General features: G+C 40.9%; 2 protein-coding genes across 6 annotated transcripts in view; both read right to left on the reverse strand.

Moving 5' to 3' along the window:
* The window catches only part of KPNA2 (karyopherin subunit alpha 2), a 147,051-nt gene that overhangs the window by 95,967 nt on the left and 31,860 nt on the right, over positions 1 to 19,224 (reverse strand). The window lies entirely within an intron of this gene.
* The window catches only part of BPTF (bromodomain PHD finger transcription factor), a 145,568-nt gene that overhangs the window by 34,701 nt on the left and 91,643 nt on the right, over positions 1 to 19,224 (reverse strand). For 2 of the 5 annotated variants that reach the window (XM_033183855.1, XM_033183853.1), the window contains exons 18-24: positions 14,973 to 15,219; positions 14,454 to 14,615; positions 14,085 to 14,236; positions 11,317 to 11,425; positions 6,021 to 6,238; positions 3,188 to 3,410; positions 1,661 to 2,154 (exon numbers count right to left, since the gene is read on the reverse strand). In XM_033183855.1, coding sequence (XP_033039746.1) covers positions 1,661 to 2,154; positions 3,188 to 3,410; positions 6,021 to 6,238; positions 11,317 to 11,425; positions 14,085 to 14,236; positions 14,454 to 14,615; positions 14,973 to 15,219 — 1,605 coding nt within the window. Of the gene's footprint in view, positions 1 to 1,231; positions 2,155 to 3,187; positions 3,411 to 6,020; positions 6,239 to 11,316; positions 11,426 to 14,084; positions 14,237 to 14,453; positions 14,616 to 14,972; positions 15,220 to 19,224 lie in introns of all 5 variants that reach the window. The other 3 variants (XM_033183856.1, XM_033183854.1, XM_033183852.1) reach the window with 2 other exon arrangements.

Below are 19,224 nucleotides of genomic sequence, written 5' to 3' on the forward strand. Positions count from 1 at the left end.
CTTACCACCTAATGGGGACTGTGCTAGGCTAAGCACTTGACATTACCTCGTTTATTCCTTATAACAACACTGAACCATAGCAATAATTTTATAAACAAGATACTGAGACATAAAGAAATTAACCACCTTGTTTGAGAAACAATAAGTAATACAGCTGAAATTTTAATCTGGCTATTCTTCTCCAAAGGCCGTATTTTTAACATTATGCTTTCTTCCCAGAATGAATTTTAAAAAGCTGTCCCTCGTCTCCCCTATATAAAGATTAGGAGATAGACAGTGTAGTAATTCTCAGTTTATACATACCCAGTAAAGCTGGGTAATAATACATTTAAATATAATACATATAACCATCACTTTCATAAGAATACTACATCTTTAAAATAACTTCGCTGTTTAGAAAGTGCTTCTACATTTATGACCTCATTTAATCATTGCAATAATCTCGTGTGGCTGGAAAGAGAAGAGTTTTAAGAGGCTATAGCTAAGGAGGGATAAATGAGTTTCACGGACTGTGAATGGGAGACCTAGGAACTGAATGAAGGTCTCACGACTTGGTAACACTTAAAATACACATTCAAACTCCTGCCTAGTGCTGAGCGAAGCAAGCTATAGGTAGATGAAAAGATGGTTTTTGCCAGTAATGTTACCGGATGCTATATGTATGACTTCACTTTAGTAGACTGATTCTAACTCATCTAAATTGCTTTCTTTCACTAATGTGCCATTGCAAGATGTTGCTGAATGATGCCACTTTTTATTTAAGCTATGAAATAATATGTTTTTAAAAACTCTTTTACAAAGGTGTGGCTAGAAATACAAATGAGTTTAATCTGTCTATAATTTGCATAGTCTACACGCAAACTAAGGAATAAGAACTTTGAATAACTTTAAAGGAATTGCTGTAATGTCCGAAGTGACTTTAAAACTTAGGTTAAACCCTCAAGTTTTATATTAATCATTAAAGCTCATAACTCCATTCTTCCCATCTTAGTCCTCCCAAAATAGAGGTCATTCCTAATAAGCACTGACTACATATTATATGTATCGAACGAAGAGTTCCACACCACAGTAGTCATTCAGTATTTTTTCTGGTCAATTCAGTGTTTCTTCTAAATTTAAACATTAATGACTTTGTCTCATTTAGGAAACCTAACACAACCAAACACTAAGTCTACTGCACAGCACAATAATTCAAGCTACTGAACATGCTGCTTTTACTTAATAACTTTACCTGTTTCTGAATGATTTCACTTTGATTAGAAGCTTGGAGGGTGTGTTCACGCTTAATTTCTATCTGTTGCTGTTTCTTCTTTTGCTGCTGATCCCTGAGTTGCTGAACCCTTTGCAACTGCTCTTGCACACTGGCTGCCTGCACTGTAACCACATTCTGAATCTGGTGAGTCTGCACAGCACTGCTTTGCTGAATTTGGATAGGTAACTGCAGTTTGATTTGCTGGGGCACACCACTTTGCTGAGCCTGTATCTGAGCCACAACCTGTGACTGGATCTGAGAGAGAACCTGGACTTGTTGTTGCAGCTGAGGCACAGCAATGACTTGGGGCTGTGGCTGCTGTATTTGTAGCTGAGGACGGGATGGGGATGAAACAGTAACTTGATTTAAAGTTTGTCCTGATGAAAGAGTTTGAGTTGAAGACTGTACCTGGGGTTGTGATTGTGGCTGGCCTTGGGAAGGTATCTGAAGAGATGTATGTGGTTGAATTGGAATCGGTTGTGAGGTTGTAGTCTGAACCTGGGATTGTTGTCCAGGAGACAGTTGGGATGGAGTTGATGGACGTATTCGAGTCTGTGATGGACTTTGGACACGAACAGGAGACTGTCCTTGGACATTACTTTGAGGCTGAGACTGTGCTGCGACTTGGGGTTTGGATGACTGTGCTTGGGTGGGTTGTGCTTCAGAAGGGACATGGGATGAAACAGTTGTTTGCGTCTGAACTTCAGGCTGAGTCTGAACTTCAGGCTGAGCTGGGGACTGGGGCTGGGTTTGGGGCTGGGGCTGGGGCTGAGCTGAAGGCTGAGCAGTCTGTGGCTGGGCTTCTGCCGGACCCACACTTGACGACTGAGCTGGTGGCAGGGTTTTGTCTTGATGTACCTGCGTCTGGGGTGATAGTTTACTCTGTCTTTGTTCACCTGTACCTGTGAAAAGGAAAGATGAACCATTTCTATTACTCTAGAACATAAGACTGTGGTTAAAGAAGAATCTGAAGGAAATTTTCCAAAGTTGAGGATTCTGGCTAGGCGTAGTGGCTCACGCCTGTGCACTTTGGGAGGCTGAGGTGGGAGGATCGCTTGAGCAACACAGTGAGACCCCGTCTCTACAGAAAATCAAAAAAATAAAATAAAAATTATCTGGGCATGCTGGAGCACGCCTATGGTCCAAGCTACCCCGGGAGGCTGAGGTGGGAGGATTGCTTGAGTCCAGGAGGTCAAGGCTGCAGTAAGCAGTAATGGTGCTACTTCACTTCAGCCTGGGCGACAGAGCAAGACCCTGTCTCAAAAAAACAAATAAAGTAAATAAAGTTAAGAATTTTGTATTTTGGTATAGAAGGTCTATGCCTTTGAAATGCTCCATTTGGACATACTTAGGGCAGGACTCTCTCTGAAACTGGGGAGCCTGGACCCTGCTTCTTGGCTGTCCCCTGTACACTATCCTAACTCTAGAGGGCTGGTTTCCAAAGTAAGTTGCAGCCTCTGGAAATCAGCTGGGTCATCTGGTCCAGGCTAACTGTCAAGCCTCACTTTTCTCCCATGATGTGGTAGTAGTTACAATGACTTGCAGCAGAAGGCCAACAAAGTGGTTCTGGACCTGCTCTCAATCTCAGTCATGAACTGGATTTACGCACCCTTCCTGAGATCACCTCCATGACTCAATCAGCACCTACAAGGCTTAGCAAGGAGGAATTGTGGGCATAGTTACCAAGATAACCATTATTTTTGCCCCCTTTCTCTCTCTCTTTTTTAATGGGAGGGAGAGGGTGGTGGTAACAGGGAGTCTGTAAGAACAGGGTACAAAAGCTTCGAGATGTTGTGAGGCTGACTATGTCAACTGTTGAGCTCACTGGCTTGAGGCATATCCTTCCAAAGGTAAATACTGGTTCTCCTGTTGGCCTGTTAGCCCAGCAACGTGTAGTAGTAACATCCGACATTTCTGATAAACCCACAGCTCTACCTGCTGCTGTCGTGGAAACAGTGGTGGTGGTGGTGCTGGCTGTGGTGGCTGTTGTTGCCAATGGGGTAAAGAGGAATCGCTGAACAGTACCATTTGGCATTGCAGCTTGCATTAGCTGCTGGCCTGGGCCTGGGAGTACAGTCACCCCTTGAGGTATCAACTGCAACTGTCCAGTAGTTTGACCTTGTCCTTGAATTACTACTGTCAAACCTTGATTGCCACCCTGTGGAAAAAACACAACATGTAAACAGTGTTCAAAGCATCAATCTGTATGTGTATCATTTTTATTAAATCATTTTTATGTGTAATTATCTTTCAATACAATGAAAATGCATATTTGAATGTCACCAGCAGGAATTTAGATAAGCTAAAGTAAGAATATTTATGTTGCTTAGTAGGAAATACATCAACAATCCAGAATCCCAGTTCAAGCTCCCCCAGTGGTCAGCCAGTAATCTGTCCACAAGCAACACTGTTCCTCCAGATCCAAGTTTCCCAACCTATAAAGTAAAGGTATTGAATGACTAAGGTCCCCACAAAATTCTGATTTTAAATAATCTTATATTCATATTTTACAATTTCAAAAGCATCTTCATAGATACTGCCTCATTTGATTCTCACAATGAACTTGTGACTTTGTGGGGTAGGCAGATAAAATATTATTCTGATTCCCAACTAAGAAACTCAGGTTAGAAAGGTTAAGTACCCTGCCCTACTTAAAGGTGAGATAAAAGGAGGTACCCAGATCTCCTGAATTTTGTCTTTCAATACGTGCCAAATTACCTATGGGGTGTGTGTGTGCTAAAGTGTAAAAGGTTTAGGGTTTTAGATATGTAATGCAAACACCAAGTAAGGAGGATCACTAAGGTCTGAGCAGTTACCAAAATGGGGTCTAGAAATTTAAAATTCTCTAGGCGCTGTCTCTTCTGTCTAGAACTTTAATTAAACTAGAAACCTTGAATACCAGGAACATGGTGGAGAACTGGAAAGCAAAAGTAAAAATCACCCCCTAAACTCCCAATGACCAAAACTGATGGCACAAAGTCCATGTACTAGGTAAGTTCCATATACGTGTGAGTTCCTCAAAACCTATTTACTCTTGCTTTTCTAAAATACATTTTTTTATGCACAAAATACACAAAATACCAAGTATAATTTTAAAATTGTGAAGTAAACATCTATAAAACTGCGACTATGGTCACCACTGCCAATGTCCTAGAAGCCCCCATGCGATTCACCCGGATCTCAATTCCCTCCCTCTCCCCTAGAGGTAAGCACTATCCTCACTTTGATGATAACACTTTATTTCATTACTACTTCGGGATGTATCTTAGGTATATACAGGGCCCTGAGGTTCACAAACTCAGGAGCAATATTCACGAAGAATACAATGGGAATGATGTCCCCTCCAGGCAGGCAATGCAGCAGCCCTGTATCCTTACACAAAATAGCTTAGTTTTGCCTATTTCTGAATCTTATACAAATGAAATTATAACACGTATTTTTTGGGCAGCTACTTGCTTCTTCAGCTTACCATTATATATTTATGAGAATCATCTGCATAGTTCTGTGCGGTTGAAGTCTATTCATTTTTATTGCTGTAGGAATATACTACAATTTACTTATCTAACTGATTTTGATAGACATCTGAGTTGTTCTTAGTTTTTGACTCTTATGAACAATGCTGCTATGAATATTTATGCCATGTATTCTGGTGCTCACATAACCAAGAACTTCTCTAGGGATATACCTAGAAGGTATACTGGGACCTGGGGCATACACAGTTTCAACTTTACCAGACAATGTCTGGGAGGTTTCCAAAATGGCTTAACCGACTGACAGGCCCACCAGCTGTGCATGAGAATTTCTTCTGCACTATGCCTTTGCTAACTCTTGGTTTTGTTGGATATTTAAATTTGTACCAATCTCTTAAGCATATGGTTTTAATATGTGCTTCTCTCATTATTAAGTTCAGTCGTTTTTTGGAATTTGGGACATTTAGATTTCTTCTTTCCTCATAATGTTGGTTTGTCCTTTTTTTTTCTTATTTTTGAGACGGAGTCTGTTGCCTAGTCTGGAGTGCAGTGGTATATCTTGGCTCACTGCAACCTCCGCTTCCTGGGTTCAAGCAATTCTCCTTCCTCAGCCTCCTGAGTAGCTGGGATTACAAGTGCATGCCACCACGGCCAGCTAATTTGTTTGTAATTTTAGTAGAGACGGAGTTTCACCATGTTGGTCAGGCTGGTCTCGAACTTCTGACCTCAAGCAATCCACCCGCCCTGACCTCCCAAAGTGCTGGGATTACAGGCGCAAGCCACCATGCCCAGCCTGTACTAAGTTTTGGTATCAGGTTATCACATAGGGCAAATAATCCTGTTCTTCAAAGGTATATTCTTAATACTTTGTACCTCCATATAAACTTTTAGTATCAGCTTGTGAAGTTTCACTAAAAACAAAACCTCTTGGGATTTTGATGGGAGCTGCATTCAATCTATTAATCAATATTAGAAGACTTGCTAACAATACTGAGTCTTGCAAAGAAGCAGCTTAATATACCCAAATTTTATTTGTCTCATGGAGATTAGCCAACGAATACAATTTTGGTGGTTAAAAGGGTTATCTGTCTCACTGTTATAGCTCACTGTCTAAGGATTACTCTAGTAGTTGGGGTTTATTATACCCTGTCTAAGAGGTATTTCTGTTTGACTCCAGAAGTAGCCATTTCTTCAAATCAGCACATTTAAAAACTTATCAAAATAAGTTCATGTTTTTAAACTTACAGCAAGAATAAATAAGATCACCTCTAAAGTTAAAATAAAGTTATGTTACTTACGTGGCCCTGTGTTAACTGAGTGAGTTGAGCCATGGTGAGCTTCACTTGTCCTTGTTGGGGGCGAGGGGGTTGTGAGGCTGAAGACTGTATATTTGAAGTGGACGTTGCTGAAGTTAAGCTCTTCTGCCCAGGTGTTGAGGAAACTGTGTTAGGGGCAGAGATTGCAGTGGAGACAGGCTGTCCCCTGATGATTTGAGTCATCACTTGCTGAGGAGCACCTACACAAACAGCAAAACATTATGAATGCTTATACATCCTTGGCATTATTTTGAATTGAAACAATTCAACACCTCAGATGAATGTATTCTTTTCCATCTTCAAAAAAACATGGGCTATTCAGAGCCCAAGGATACATTCAGACATATGCCCACATCCAAAGGTCCTGCCTGGTTGGCAGTGAGTCTGTTTTCACTGCCAACCGTTATCCAGTCTCTGCTGTCTGTAGGATAGTGGAAAAAACCAATCAAAATTCTTCCTATAAATCTAAAACCAAAATGACAATATATAAAATATACCGTTTATAAGGCTGCCTTTTCTTAGGAATATAATATTAAAAATAAGATGCTAATTTAATAAAAAAAAAATCATATGAATTTTAAACAAAATACAAAGAATCTGGAATATTCTGGGCCAACTGCATTTATAATAAGCTTCTCTTACAGCTATTTGACAGACAGCTTGGGAGAGCCATGAGGGCAAGGACCACTATATCCTCAATAGTAGGGCAGGGTGCTCAAATAATGCTTTCTTTTCTTTTTTTTCAGATGGAGTCTCGCTCTGTTGCCCAGGCTAGAGTGCAGTGGCGTGATCTCGGCTTACTGCAACCTCTGCCTCCTGGGTTCAAGCGATTCTTCTGCCTCAGTCTCCTGAGTAGCTGGGACTACAGGCATGTCCCACCACACCCGGCTAATTTTTTGTATTTGTTTTAATAGAGACAGGTTTCACCATGTTAGTCAGGACGGTCTCGATCTCCTGACCTTGTGATCCGTCTGCCTCGGCCTCCCAAAGTGCTGGGATCACAGGCGTGAGCCACCACACCTGGCCCAAATAATGCTTTCATAGTAATTGTTCAATAATGTATTGAATGAATGAAGTTGAACTGGAATGGCTCTACAGTTTTCCATAAATCTCTTTTTAGTTTAACTTGCTGAAACTAGAATAGGCAAGTGGAATTTCCCCCCATGTAGAACAGTTGCTAAGAATAATTTTCTGGTAGCTAATTTGACATTTACAGACTCATTACTAACTACTGAATAACATCAAATTTCTCAAGTTTTTAATATTTACTTGCTGCATTTGTTCCACCTGTGAATACACATATACTTTCTTTGTGTTTCTCTTAATGGCTGAATGAAACTTCATGTTACTGCACATGTATAAAATGAAACCTATTTTGACATTTAGAATACTTCCCCCATAACTTTTTGTTGTTGTTGTTATTGTTAAACTAACGCCATGGTAAAATCCCTGCTTATACATTTCTGAGTGCTTCTGATTATTTCTTTAAAGTAACCCCCCCCAAAAATATTACTGGGTTCATAGTAGAAATACAGTACTAAGTTGAAGTTTTGAAAGGTTATTCCAGTTCACACTACCGCCATGTCTGTATGCCTATTTCACTGAACCCTGCCAACGCTTGATATCACCAGTAAAGTAAAACACTCAGGCAACTGCAAATAGTATCATGTATCACAGTATCTGAATCTCCTCAGTTACTACAGGTTGGCATTAAAAACTATTTTAAGTCATTGTTCTTCATTTGTGAATTCTCTCTCCACACTCTGCCCATTTCTCTTCCTACTTATTTAATACATATTTTTAAATACTAATTTTTTCACTTTGCCATCTACCTTTTTATTTCTAAAATTGCAGTTTTAAAAAATGTGGTCAAATGGACTAGTCTTTTTAAAAATTTTGACTTTAATTATTGCTTGTAAAGTTCTCTTGTATTCTCTCATTACATATATCCTCCCAAGAATGTTCTTAGTCATGGTATATGTTGTAACACAGAAGTCTATTTTCCCCGCAAACTATAAACCAATTATCCTAGCATCATTTATTGACGCAAAATGACACCACTGTCATGCAGCCAAATTCTCACATATAATGCCTCTGTAACTATTTGTGTTGCTTTCTTCGGTATCATGCTCATTTTGGTGACTTCATAATGTGCTTTAACAACTGATCGTACAACTTTTCCATTACTCTGCCTTCTAAATTTTTCTTGGTTACTCTTATTCATTTATTCAAGATGAACTGAAAGACAGTATAGCATAGTGTGGCCAAGGGCTTTGAGAACTCCTGTAGCCCAGCGCTAGGTCCTTGCCTTGCAGTCTGAGAAACAATTCATGAAAAGTTACCACTTCCAGAGATCCCCTGGTGCAATCTTGGCTCACCGCAACCTCTGCCTCTAGGGCTCAAGCAATTCTCCCTGCCTCAACCTCGAGTAGCTGGGATTATAGGCACCCGCCACCATTCCTGGTTTTTTTGCATTTTTAGTAGAGACAGGGTTTCACCATGTTGGGCAGGCTGGTCTTGAACTCTTGACCTCAGATAATCTACAATTCCTTTTGAGTTAAAAAAGCTCACTTTATTTTTATTGTACTTTTTCATTCCTAACTCTGTGAACAAGCATATTCCTCCCTTTTCCCTAGATAAGACTTGCAAAATAATGGTCTAATTTTTTTTGTCTTGTTTTGTAATTATTATTACTTGTGCTTTCATTTCCTCCCTCATTTTCTTGCCTTTTTTCTTTTTTTGAGACAGGGTTTCTCACTCTGTCACCCAGACTGGAGGTGCAGTGGCAAGACTGTGGCTCACTGCAGCCTTGACCTCTTGGGCCCATGTGATCCTCCTGCCTCAGCCTCCCAAGTGGCTGAAACCAAGGTATGTGCCACCACGCTTGGCTAACTTTTTTAGAACTCTTTTGTAGAGATGAGAGTCTCACTACATTGCCCAGGCTGTCTAGAACTAATAGGTTCAAGTGATCTGACTGTCTTGGTCTCCCAAAGTGCTGAGATTACAGGTGTGAGCCACCAAATCAGGTCTTGTTTTATTTTGAAACTTGTTTTATATATGTTTCTAACTTCTGATTAACAGAGATATTTCTGGTCTGTTTTATTCACTGATTTATTTCAACGGCCTAGAATAGGTGTTCAAATATGTATTGAATAAACTGAATCACCTCCAAGTTTAACTGCAGCGTCAAGGCTTAAGGCTGCAATTTGAGAATTGCTTTGTAATTACCTACTTGATGTATCTTTAACTTAAAAGTTACTTAGAATGTACTTTGAGATGGAGTTTCACTCTTGTTGCCCAGGCTGGATTGAAATGGCATGGTCTCGGCTCACTGCAACCTCTGTCTCCTGGGTTCAAGCAATTCTCCTGCCTCAGCCTCCCAACTAGCTGGGATTACAGGTGCCCACCACCATGCCCGGCTAATTTTTGTATTTTTAGTAGATATGGAGTTTCACCATGTTGGCCAGGCGGTCTCAAACTCCTGACTTCAGGTGATCTGCCCACCTTGGCCTCCCAAAGTGGTGGGATTACAGGCGTGAGCCACCGTGCCTGGCTTAAGCCTATAAATATTTTAAATGAATGTGTATTTCAGAAGGTACTAAAGTGTGTATGCTCCTATTAATTCCTCCTTGATTTCAAATAGTTTTGCTTTGTACGTTTTAATATGACATGCTACTTAATTCATAAAGATTCAAGATTATACCTTAATTGCAAACTTTTTTTCTTTTTCTTAAACAGGTCGTGCTCTGTCTCCCAGGCTGGAGTGCAGTAGCATGAGCATACTTCACTGCAGCCTTCGATGCCTGGGCTCAAGCAATCCTCCCATCTCAGCCTCCCAAATAGCTGGGACTAAAGGCGTGCGCCAGGATGCCTGGCTACTTTTTTATTTTTTGTAGAGATGGGGTCTCACTATGTTGCCCAGACTGGTTTCCAACTCCTGGCTTTAAGTGATCCCCTTGCCTCAACCTCTCAAAGTTTTGGGATTACAGGCTTGAGCTACTGTGCCTGGCCATGATCTTTACCCTTTTTTTTTTTCACGTGGAGTCTCACTCTTTTTGCCCAGGCTGGAGTACAGTGGCACTATCTCGGCTCACTGCAACCTCCACCTCCTGGGTTCAAACAACTCTCCTGCCTCTGCCTCCCGAGTAGAGTAGTTGGGATTACAGGCGCCCATCACCACGCCCTGCTAATTTTTGTATTTTTAGTAGAGACAGGGTTTCACCATGTTGGCCAGGATGGTCTCAAACTCCTGACCTCAGGTGATCTGGCCCGCCTTGGCCTCCCAAAATGCTGGGATTACAGGGGTGAGCAACTGCGCCCAGCCGATCTTTACCTTTAAGCCAATAAAAAAATGACTCTTTTTCATAAATTTTTCCTTTTTATTAAACATTGGATTTTATTCTGTCCAGTATCAGTAGGGCCATCCTTGTCTTTTCTTTCTTTTTATGGCCTTTATTTTGCGTGCCTGTGTCCATCTTTAATTTTTTATCTTTTGCAGCTTTTGTAGTAATTTGATTTTAGCTAAATTTCTCATAAATGTATAGGGTTTTAAAAAAAATCTTTAATGTCTTCAACTTCTTTTTCTTTTTTGAGACAGTCTCACTCTGTCACCCAAGCCGGAGTGCAGCGGCATGATCTTGGCTCACTGCAACCTCCGCCTCCTGGGTACAAGCCATTCTTCCACCTCAGCCTCCCAAGTAGCTGGGAGTACAGGTGCATGAGGCACCATGCCTGGCTAATCTTTAAATATTTTTTGTAGAGATGGCATTTCACCATGTTGGCCAGGCTGGTCTTGAACTCCTGGGCTTAAGTGATATTCCTGCCTTGGCCTTCCAAAGTGCTGGGATTACAGGGGAGACCCACCTAGCCTGGCCAGTCTTCAACTTTTAAAATGGTAGTTTTAACCTCTTCACATTAAGAGTAATAAATGAACATCTGGCGCTGCATTTGTAATTTTGTTTTATGTGTTTCTTCGCTGTCTCCTTGATTTTCTGTCTTTTGCTATACAGACTGTTTTCCTTACTTCAATTATATATTTTATTTATTAGTGGTTTCTGTTACATTTTTAATAAGCATACTTCAACCTATTTTTCTTTTACTGTCAAGGTCAAAATGAAACAATATCAATGAATAGATCTCACAATGGATTAGAAATTTAGTATGCTTTGAAGTATTAATTCAAATTGTATTTCTTGCATGTAGTGCCAAATACAGATAATTACATATTTCCTAGACTGGCTGTTCAGATGTAAAATGATAATGCTGGATGGATAAATACCTGGCTGTACCATCACAGGTGTTCGAATAATTGCCTTTCCTAGTGTTGACTGTTGGAGTGGTGTTCTAATCACGGTCATACCAGGGCGAATCTGAGGCCCTGTGATTACCTATAAATGACACAAAGAACAATTAATTAAAATGCTTTAAAAAGACTAAAGTATAATGGACTTAGAACCCAAGATCTTTAAGCATTCTATATTAATAAAAATATTTACAGAAATGACAGGGGCTCTTGAACATTACATTTTAAATTGTATTAAACCTCAGAATAAAGATGGAATTTTGAGGAAAGAAAACTTAATTCAAATGCTATCATACAAAATTCCCTGCCACTGATACAAAAAATAGCCTGTGGACTAAAAGGAAGGACCATATGCCAGTGGGGCTCTGCTCTGTAACTAGTGCTCACAGGACAATGTGGAGTCCCACTTTCTGTAAGCTCCAGACCATGCCCGTAACCCATAGAATATAACAGGAAGATGAGAAACCCTATTTTCTTTCACAGTTTAAAAAAAATTATTTATTTATTTATTTTAAAGACAGGGTCTCATTCTGTTGCCCAAGATGGAATGCAGTGATGCAATCACAGTTCATTGCAGCCTGGCTCACTCTTGGGCTTAAGCAATCCTCCTGCCTCAGCCTCCCAAGAAGCTAGGACTATGGGTGAATGGCACCATGTATGGCTAATCATTCATTCGTTCATTCATTCATTCATTCATCTACTTATTTAGAGACAGAGTCTCGCTTATTTATTTACTTATTAGAGACAGATTCTCGCTCTTTCACCCAGATTGGAGTACAGTGGCATGATCTCGGCTCCCTGCAACCTCCACTTCCCGGGTTCAAGCAATTCTCCTGCCTCAGCCTCCCAAGTAGCTGGGACTACAGGCGTGTGCCACCACACCCAGCTAATTTTTGTATTTTTAGTAGAGATGGGGTTTCATCATATTGACCAGGATGGTCTCGATCTCTTGACTTCATGATCCGCCCACCTTGGCTTCCCAAAGTGCTGGGATTACAGGCATTAGCCACCGCACCCGGCCCGGCGATCTTTTAACTTTTTTTTTTTTTGAGACAGACTCTCACTGTGTCACTCAGACTGCAGTGCAGTGGCTCCATCTCAACTCACTGTGGCCTCTGCCTTGTGGGTTCAAGCAATTCTCATCCCTTACCCTCCCAAGTAGCTGGGAATAGCTGGGACTACAGGCACGTGCCACCATGTCCAGCTAATTTTTTGTCTTTTTAGTAGAGATGGGGTTTTGCCATTTTGTTTAGGTTGTTCTCGAACTCCTGGCCTTAAGTGATCCTCTCGCCTCAGCCTCCCAGAGTGCTGGCATTACAGGAGTGAGCTACCGTCCCTGGCCCTTTCATAGTTTTAAAGGGGAAACCAGGGCCGGGCGCAGTGGCTCACGCTTGTAATCCTAGCACTTTGGAAGGCCAAGGAGGGTGGATCACAAGGTCAGGCGATCGAGACCATCCTGGCTAACATGGTGAAACCCCGTCTCTACTGAAAGTACAAAAAAAATTAGCTGGGCATGGTGGCGGGCACCTGTAGTCCCAGCTACTCCAGAGGCTGAGGCAGGAGAATGGCGTCAACCTGGGAGGCGGAGCTTGCAGTGAGCTGAGATCATGTCACTGCACTCCAGCCTGGGTGACAGAGTGAGACTCTGTCTAAAGGGGAAACTAGAAAGCATGTTATTTTCAGTTCTATAGTTAGGTTCAGAACATTTTCAAAAATGTAAAACTTTAAACCTTTTCCATAATACTAGTTGACAAAACTTTAAGTCTTTTCCATACTAGTAACAGAGAAATTACGTATCTGGGCCAGGTGCGGGGGCTCACACCTGTAATCCCAGCACTTCGGGAGGCCGAGGCAGGTGGATCACCTGACGTCAGGAGTTTGAGACCATCCTGACCAACATGGTAAAACCCCGTCTCTACTAAAAATACAAAATTAGCCAGGCGTGATGGTGGGCGCCTGTAATACCAGCTACTTGGAAGGCTGAGGCAGGAGAATCGCTTGAACCCAGGAGGCAGAGGTTGCAGAGAGCTGAGATCGCGCCACTGCATTCCAGCCTGGGCAACAAGACTGAAACTCTGTCTTAAAAAAAGAAATGATGTATCTAATATGTGTACATATCAGCTGATAACAAACTAGCTAACAGTACTATAGACTACTTTTTAAAATTTTTTTTAAGACAAGGTCTGGCTCTATTGCCCAGGTTACAGTGTGGTGGCACAATCTCAGCTCACTGCAGCCTTCCCTTCCCAGGCTCAAGTCATCCTCCCACCTCAGCCTCCTGAGGTGCTGGGACTACAGGTGAGCACCACCACGCTTGGCTAATTTCTGTATTTTTTGTAGAGACGGGGTTTTGCCATGTTGCCCAGTGAGCCCAAGTGATCCGCCCGCCTGGTCTAGCATTTTAAATTTGATTTCTTAGCGAGCCTGCACAGCACACTTCCTTGGGTGGTCTAGTGCTGTCCACTGTTTTACATAAAGAAATGTTCTTTATAAAATCCTAGAAAGCAATTATTATTCTTCATAAATCATACTTATGTGTCATTAACTAAATGTTAAACATTAAAACTTCATGTATCATTTTCACTTATCAGAAATATAACAGATTTTTTTCCTAATCAGTACTCTGTCACAGATTCAGTAATAGGCAAAGGAAACTGAGTTGGATTAATCTTGGAAGAAGCCATTATAAAAACAATGTGATGTGCTCAACGCATCCAACCAAGTACATCGGTAAGAATTCTTACTTGTGAATTGCTTGTGGTTCCTCCAGAGCCTGAGGTATTGGGTCTAATTGTGACTGTTGCTGTCCTGGGCTGGAATGAAGTAAAGGTTTGCTGACTGGTACCTGTACTTGATGGAATGATACCCAGGACTTTCTGCTGTACTTGAACAACGCCTTAAAAAAAGATGAAGCCATAATTAAAAACTGTCACTTTATTAGAAAGCATTACGTGTTGCTCGGTTGCTGAGGAGAAACTACGTGTGGCAGGGTTTTATAGTGGGCTACATAGAATGTGAGATCCAAGGACTGAAATCAGTGAAAAGGAGATGAAAAATAATGGCAACAGTATGATCTGGCAAATGTGAATTAAAACTCTTCACATTTCCCTTACCTCCTTGTGTTGCTGGCACATTTACAGCGACAATCTTGCTGTTTGCAGGAAGTGGCAGTTTGGTAATTACTTTTCCTGCCATAGTGACTGGATTGCCTGTAATTTGGAACGTCTGACCTGTGCTGGCAATGGTTGTAGCAGATGTGGCAGCTGTGCTGGTGGCTAATGGGGTATAAGACATTTAATAAGCTTTAGATTTAAAATAACCAGCAACGTAGTGACTTCTAGGAAAGGGCACCAATGCATGAAATGTGGCTCATTTTGTATTTTTAATAAAAACATTCCTCTCCACTCAAAGTGAACTATGTAAATGTTGAAAGTGAAATAATGTAAGAGAGGAGTTTGCTAATGTAATATTATGAACATTATTTGTAACAAACCAACTGTTACAGCTTGTTTGCTCAACTGGCTGCAAAAGAAAAACAATCTTCTAAAAAAAAGTTTCATTTCAGTAGCTAAAAGGTTGAAAATTCTTTTTCCTGAACCAAAGTAATCTTTTACTTAATCATAGTTGTATACCTGAATTTGACTGGCCTTGCTTAACCCACGTAGCAAAGGTTTGATGAAAGTTCTTGTTTTGTTGGAATGTTACTGTAGCTGGAGATCCAACTTTAGTAGTTAGTACCATTTTGGTTCCAGTTGTAACTGAGCCACTTATGGGGGCCACCATAACCTTCTGTGCTGGAGAGATGGTACTGGTTGTACTGTTCGTTGGGGAAGTAGTGGAAGTTGCAATCACTGTTGGCTTCTGCTGCTCCAGTCGTTTCTAAAAAAGTGAGGGAGAGGAAACATGAATCAAAATAGTTCTAAATAAAAACAATACGATTCTACAAGTCTGTCCATAATTTCTCTCACCTTAAGAAATTCCACTACATTTCTGAAATATTTTACTTCCAAAAATATATGCCCATGTAAATTTACCCTTATTTATGGCTGGCTGCGGTGGCTCACACCTGTAATCCTAGCACTCTGGGAGACTGAGGTGGGCAGATCACCTGAGGCCAGGAGTTCGAGACCAGCCTGGCCAATATGGTGAAACTCCACCTCTACAAAAAATACAAAAATTAGCCGAGCACTGTGGCTCGTGCCTGTAATTCTAACTACTTGGGAGGCTGAGGCAGAAGAATTGCTTGAACCCGGGCGGCAGAGGTTACAGTAAGCTGAGATCATGCCACTGCACTCCAACCTGGGTGACAGAGTGACTCAAACTCTTAAAAAAAAAAACACCAAAAAACAAACCTGAATTTAATTTCTTGATGAAGGCTATACACACACACACACACCACACACACACACACACACACACACACATATATACATATATATTTTTTGAGACAGAGTCTCGCTCTGTCTCCCAGGCTGGAGTGCAGTGGCGTGATCTCGGCTCACTGCAAACTCTGCCTCCTGGGTTCACGCCATTCTCCTGCCTCAGCCTCCGGAGTAGCTGGGACTACAGGCACCCGCCACCCCCCCGGGTAATTTTTTGTATTTTTAGTAGAGACGGGGTTTCACTGTGTTAGCCAGGATGGTCTCGATCTCCTGACCTTGTGATCCGCCCACCTCGGCCTCCCAAAGTGCTGGGATTACAGGCGTGAGCCACTGCACCCGGCTCATACATTTAATTCCTCCAAGGTACCTATCTCTGAAGGCAGTATTTTCTTTTTTTTTTTTTTTTTTTTTTGAGGCGGAGTCTCGCTCTGTCGCCCAGGCTGGAGTGCAGTGGCCAGATCGCAGCTCACTGCAAGCTCCGCCTCCCGGATTTATGCCATTCTCCTGCCTCAGCCTCCTGAGTAGCTGGGACTACAGGCGCCCGCCACCTCGCCCAGCTAGTTTTTGTATTTTTAGTAGAGACGAGGTTTCACCGTGTTAGCCAGGATGGTCTCGATCTCCTGACCTCGTGATCCGCCCGTCTCGGCCTCCCAAAGTGCTGGGATTACAGGCTTGAGCCACCGCGCCCGGCCTTGAAGGCAGTATTTTCATATTTCTATACCACACATATTACATTAAAGGTACTAAGCTGTTCATAGCAGAAAATATTTTATCAAGTTTTTCTGGCTTGTACAAATATCCAAGGTTTCAGACTGAAAACAACAGAGATGTGGGTAATCTTACTGGAGACAGAAACACCATGCTGCTCAGTGTTGAGATTCAGAGCTGAGAACAATTGGAGCTGTGAAAGGTTTCTGTTTCACTGTAATGTTAATTTATCCAACTATAAAAAGCATGTCAATAGTTAATGACACTATTATTAAAGTTGGCAAATCTGCAATCAAGCAAGCTGAAAATTATAGTTTTCCTAGACTTCTTATATTATACAAATATTTTTATAGAAAAATACTTTATACTATACAGAGTTGTATAATATGATCTTTTAAACTAGTTATTAAAGATATTCTGTATATCCTTTATTACAGACTGCTAAACTTTTCTAACAGCTTATCAACAGTGGTGTGATGACCATACACATGTAAAACAACAGGTGAAATTTATTGCAAACCTGGTGGCAGATGCTTTACCTTCATTATCTTATAAGTTGAGGAAACAAGAGACTAGAGAGGCTGTGGAACTGGCCCAAGGCCACAGAGCTAGTTAAGGGTGACGCTGGGATGTCTGCTAAAATCAAATTCCAGTGCTGCACCACTATCTCCTGCCTTTGCAAACTGCTCACCTATGACATCACATCCAATTTTTTTAGGACTACTTTTGTACCTATCCTATACACCTGAATATAATATAAAGTACTTTACATAATTCCTCATTCCTCAGAAGAAAAAGAGTTTAGTTTTCATCTCTTAGAGACATCACCTGATTAAATCAGTTAAAGAAAAGAAAGAAGAAAAAAAAAAAAGAGGGAGGCAAAGGTGGGTGTGGTAGTGCGTCTGCAGCTCCAGCTACTCAGGATCCTGGCTGAGGCCGGAGGATCACCTTAAGCCCGGGAATTCAAAGTTACAATGAGCTATGATCTCACCACTATACTCCAGCCTCAGCAACAGAGCAAGATCCTATCTCCTAAAAATAAAAAAATAAATAAAAAAAAAAAAAGGAGGCAGAGAAATAGAACAGATATATTAGTACTCATTTATTGGAGGATATGCCTTCAAAGCTGAAGTGTTAGCTATCTTCATAAATAATCATTTAAAATAGATTTTTAAAAGTAATGTATTGGCTGGGCACGGTGGCTCACCCCTGTAATCCCAGCACTTTGGGAGGCCGAGGCAGGCAGATCACAAGGTCAGGAGTTTGAGACCATCCTGGCTAACACAGTGAAACCCCATCTCTACTAAAAATACAAAAAATTAGCCAGGCCTGGTGGTGGGCACGTGTAGTCCCAGTTACTCGGGAGACTGAGGCAGGACAATGGTGTGAACCCGGGAGGCAGAGCTTGCAGTGAGCCTAGATCGCACCATGCACTCCAGCCTGGGCAACAGAGCGAGACTCTGTCTCAAAAAATTTAAAAAAAAAAAGTATATTACAGTCAAATGCAGTGGTGCTTGCCTGTAATCCCAGCACTTTGGGAGGCCTAGGTGGGCAGATCGCTTGAGCTCACGAGTTCAAGACTAGCCTGGGCAATATGGCAAAAGTCCTCTCTCTCCAAAATCTACAAAAATCAGTCAGGCATGGTGGTGCACGCCTGTAGGCCCAATTACTTGGGAAGCTGAGGTGGGTGGATTAACTTGAGCCCAGGAGATTGAGAATGTAGTGAGCCATGATTGTGCCACTGCACTCCAGCAGCCTGGGCAAGAGAGTGAGACCCTGTTTAAAAAAGAAAGAAAAAAAAAAAAAAGTAATACATTAGGTTACATTGCAGAGATGAGAAAACACACCCAATAAAATTTAAAAAAATACAACTAGCCAGTTGTTATATATATTTGGGTTTAGTGATCGATTTCCTATGACAGATAGCATCATACATAGAACCCAAAAGTGCTATCATCTCAAACTTTGATGTAAGTGAAGATAAGGACTTATAGTAAACTAAAAGATATATAAGAGTTTGAAAAAGTGTTTTATAAAATGCGAGGGAAAACTGGTTTGAAACAAATAATTTGGTTTATATGTGATTTTTAAATAGTTATGTATAACTATGTTAATAATATTGTACATAGATATATCTATTCACCTGTATCCTCAATGTTTATATACTGAAGTTGGTAAAAACTTTTAGAGTATTTTCTCAATAGGAGTAAGTGGTCATCATCTTTTATTCAGGTCCTCAATGTTTAGGCACATATAGTACATTGTATTTTTATTTTTAAAATTTGTTTTTTTTCTTTTATTAGAGACAGGGTCTCCCTATGTTGCCCAGGCTGGTCTCAAACCCCTGGACTCAAGGGATCCTCCTGCCTTGGACTTCCAAAAGTGCTGGGACTACAGGCATAAGCCACTGCGTCTGGCCCTGACACATTATTTATAGTATGAAAACACCAAGAAACCATCATTAACTTTATAATAATCAATTACAACAAACTCTTATGGAGTTTTAGTATAATTTGCTTTTTCATAGATCACAGAAATCTTCCAGATTGGAAATTCACAAGAAAAAATTATTTCCAGAAATTACTCATGAAACTCTAAAGATAATAAATAGAAATCTTATTTCAGATGTCCTCCAGATATGTATACTTTTTACAAAACCACAGCTTGGTGTATCCACAGAGCTGTTTTCAAATAATGACAATAAGATATACATGAGATACATTAAAAAAAAAAAAAAAAAAAAAACCTGGATGGGTGCAATGGCTCACACCTAAAATCCCAGCACTTTGGGAGG

The sequence above is a fragment of the Trachypithecus francoisi genome, unplaced genomic scaffold (assembly GCF_009764315.1).
Source record: "Trachypithecus francoisi isolate TF-2019V2 unplaced genomic scaffold, Tfra_2.0 Lachesis_group20, whole genome shotgun sequence".
Lineage (NCBI taxonomy): Eukaryota > Metazoa > Chordata > Mammalia > Primates > Cercopithecidae > Trachypithecus > Trachypithecus francoisi.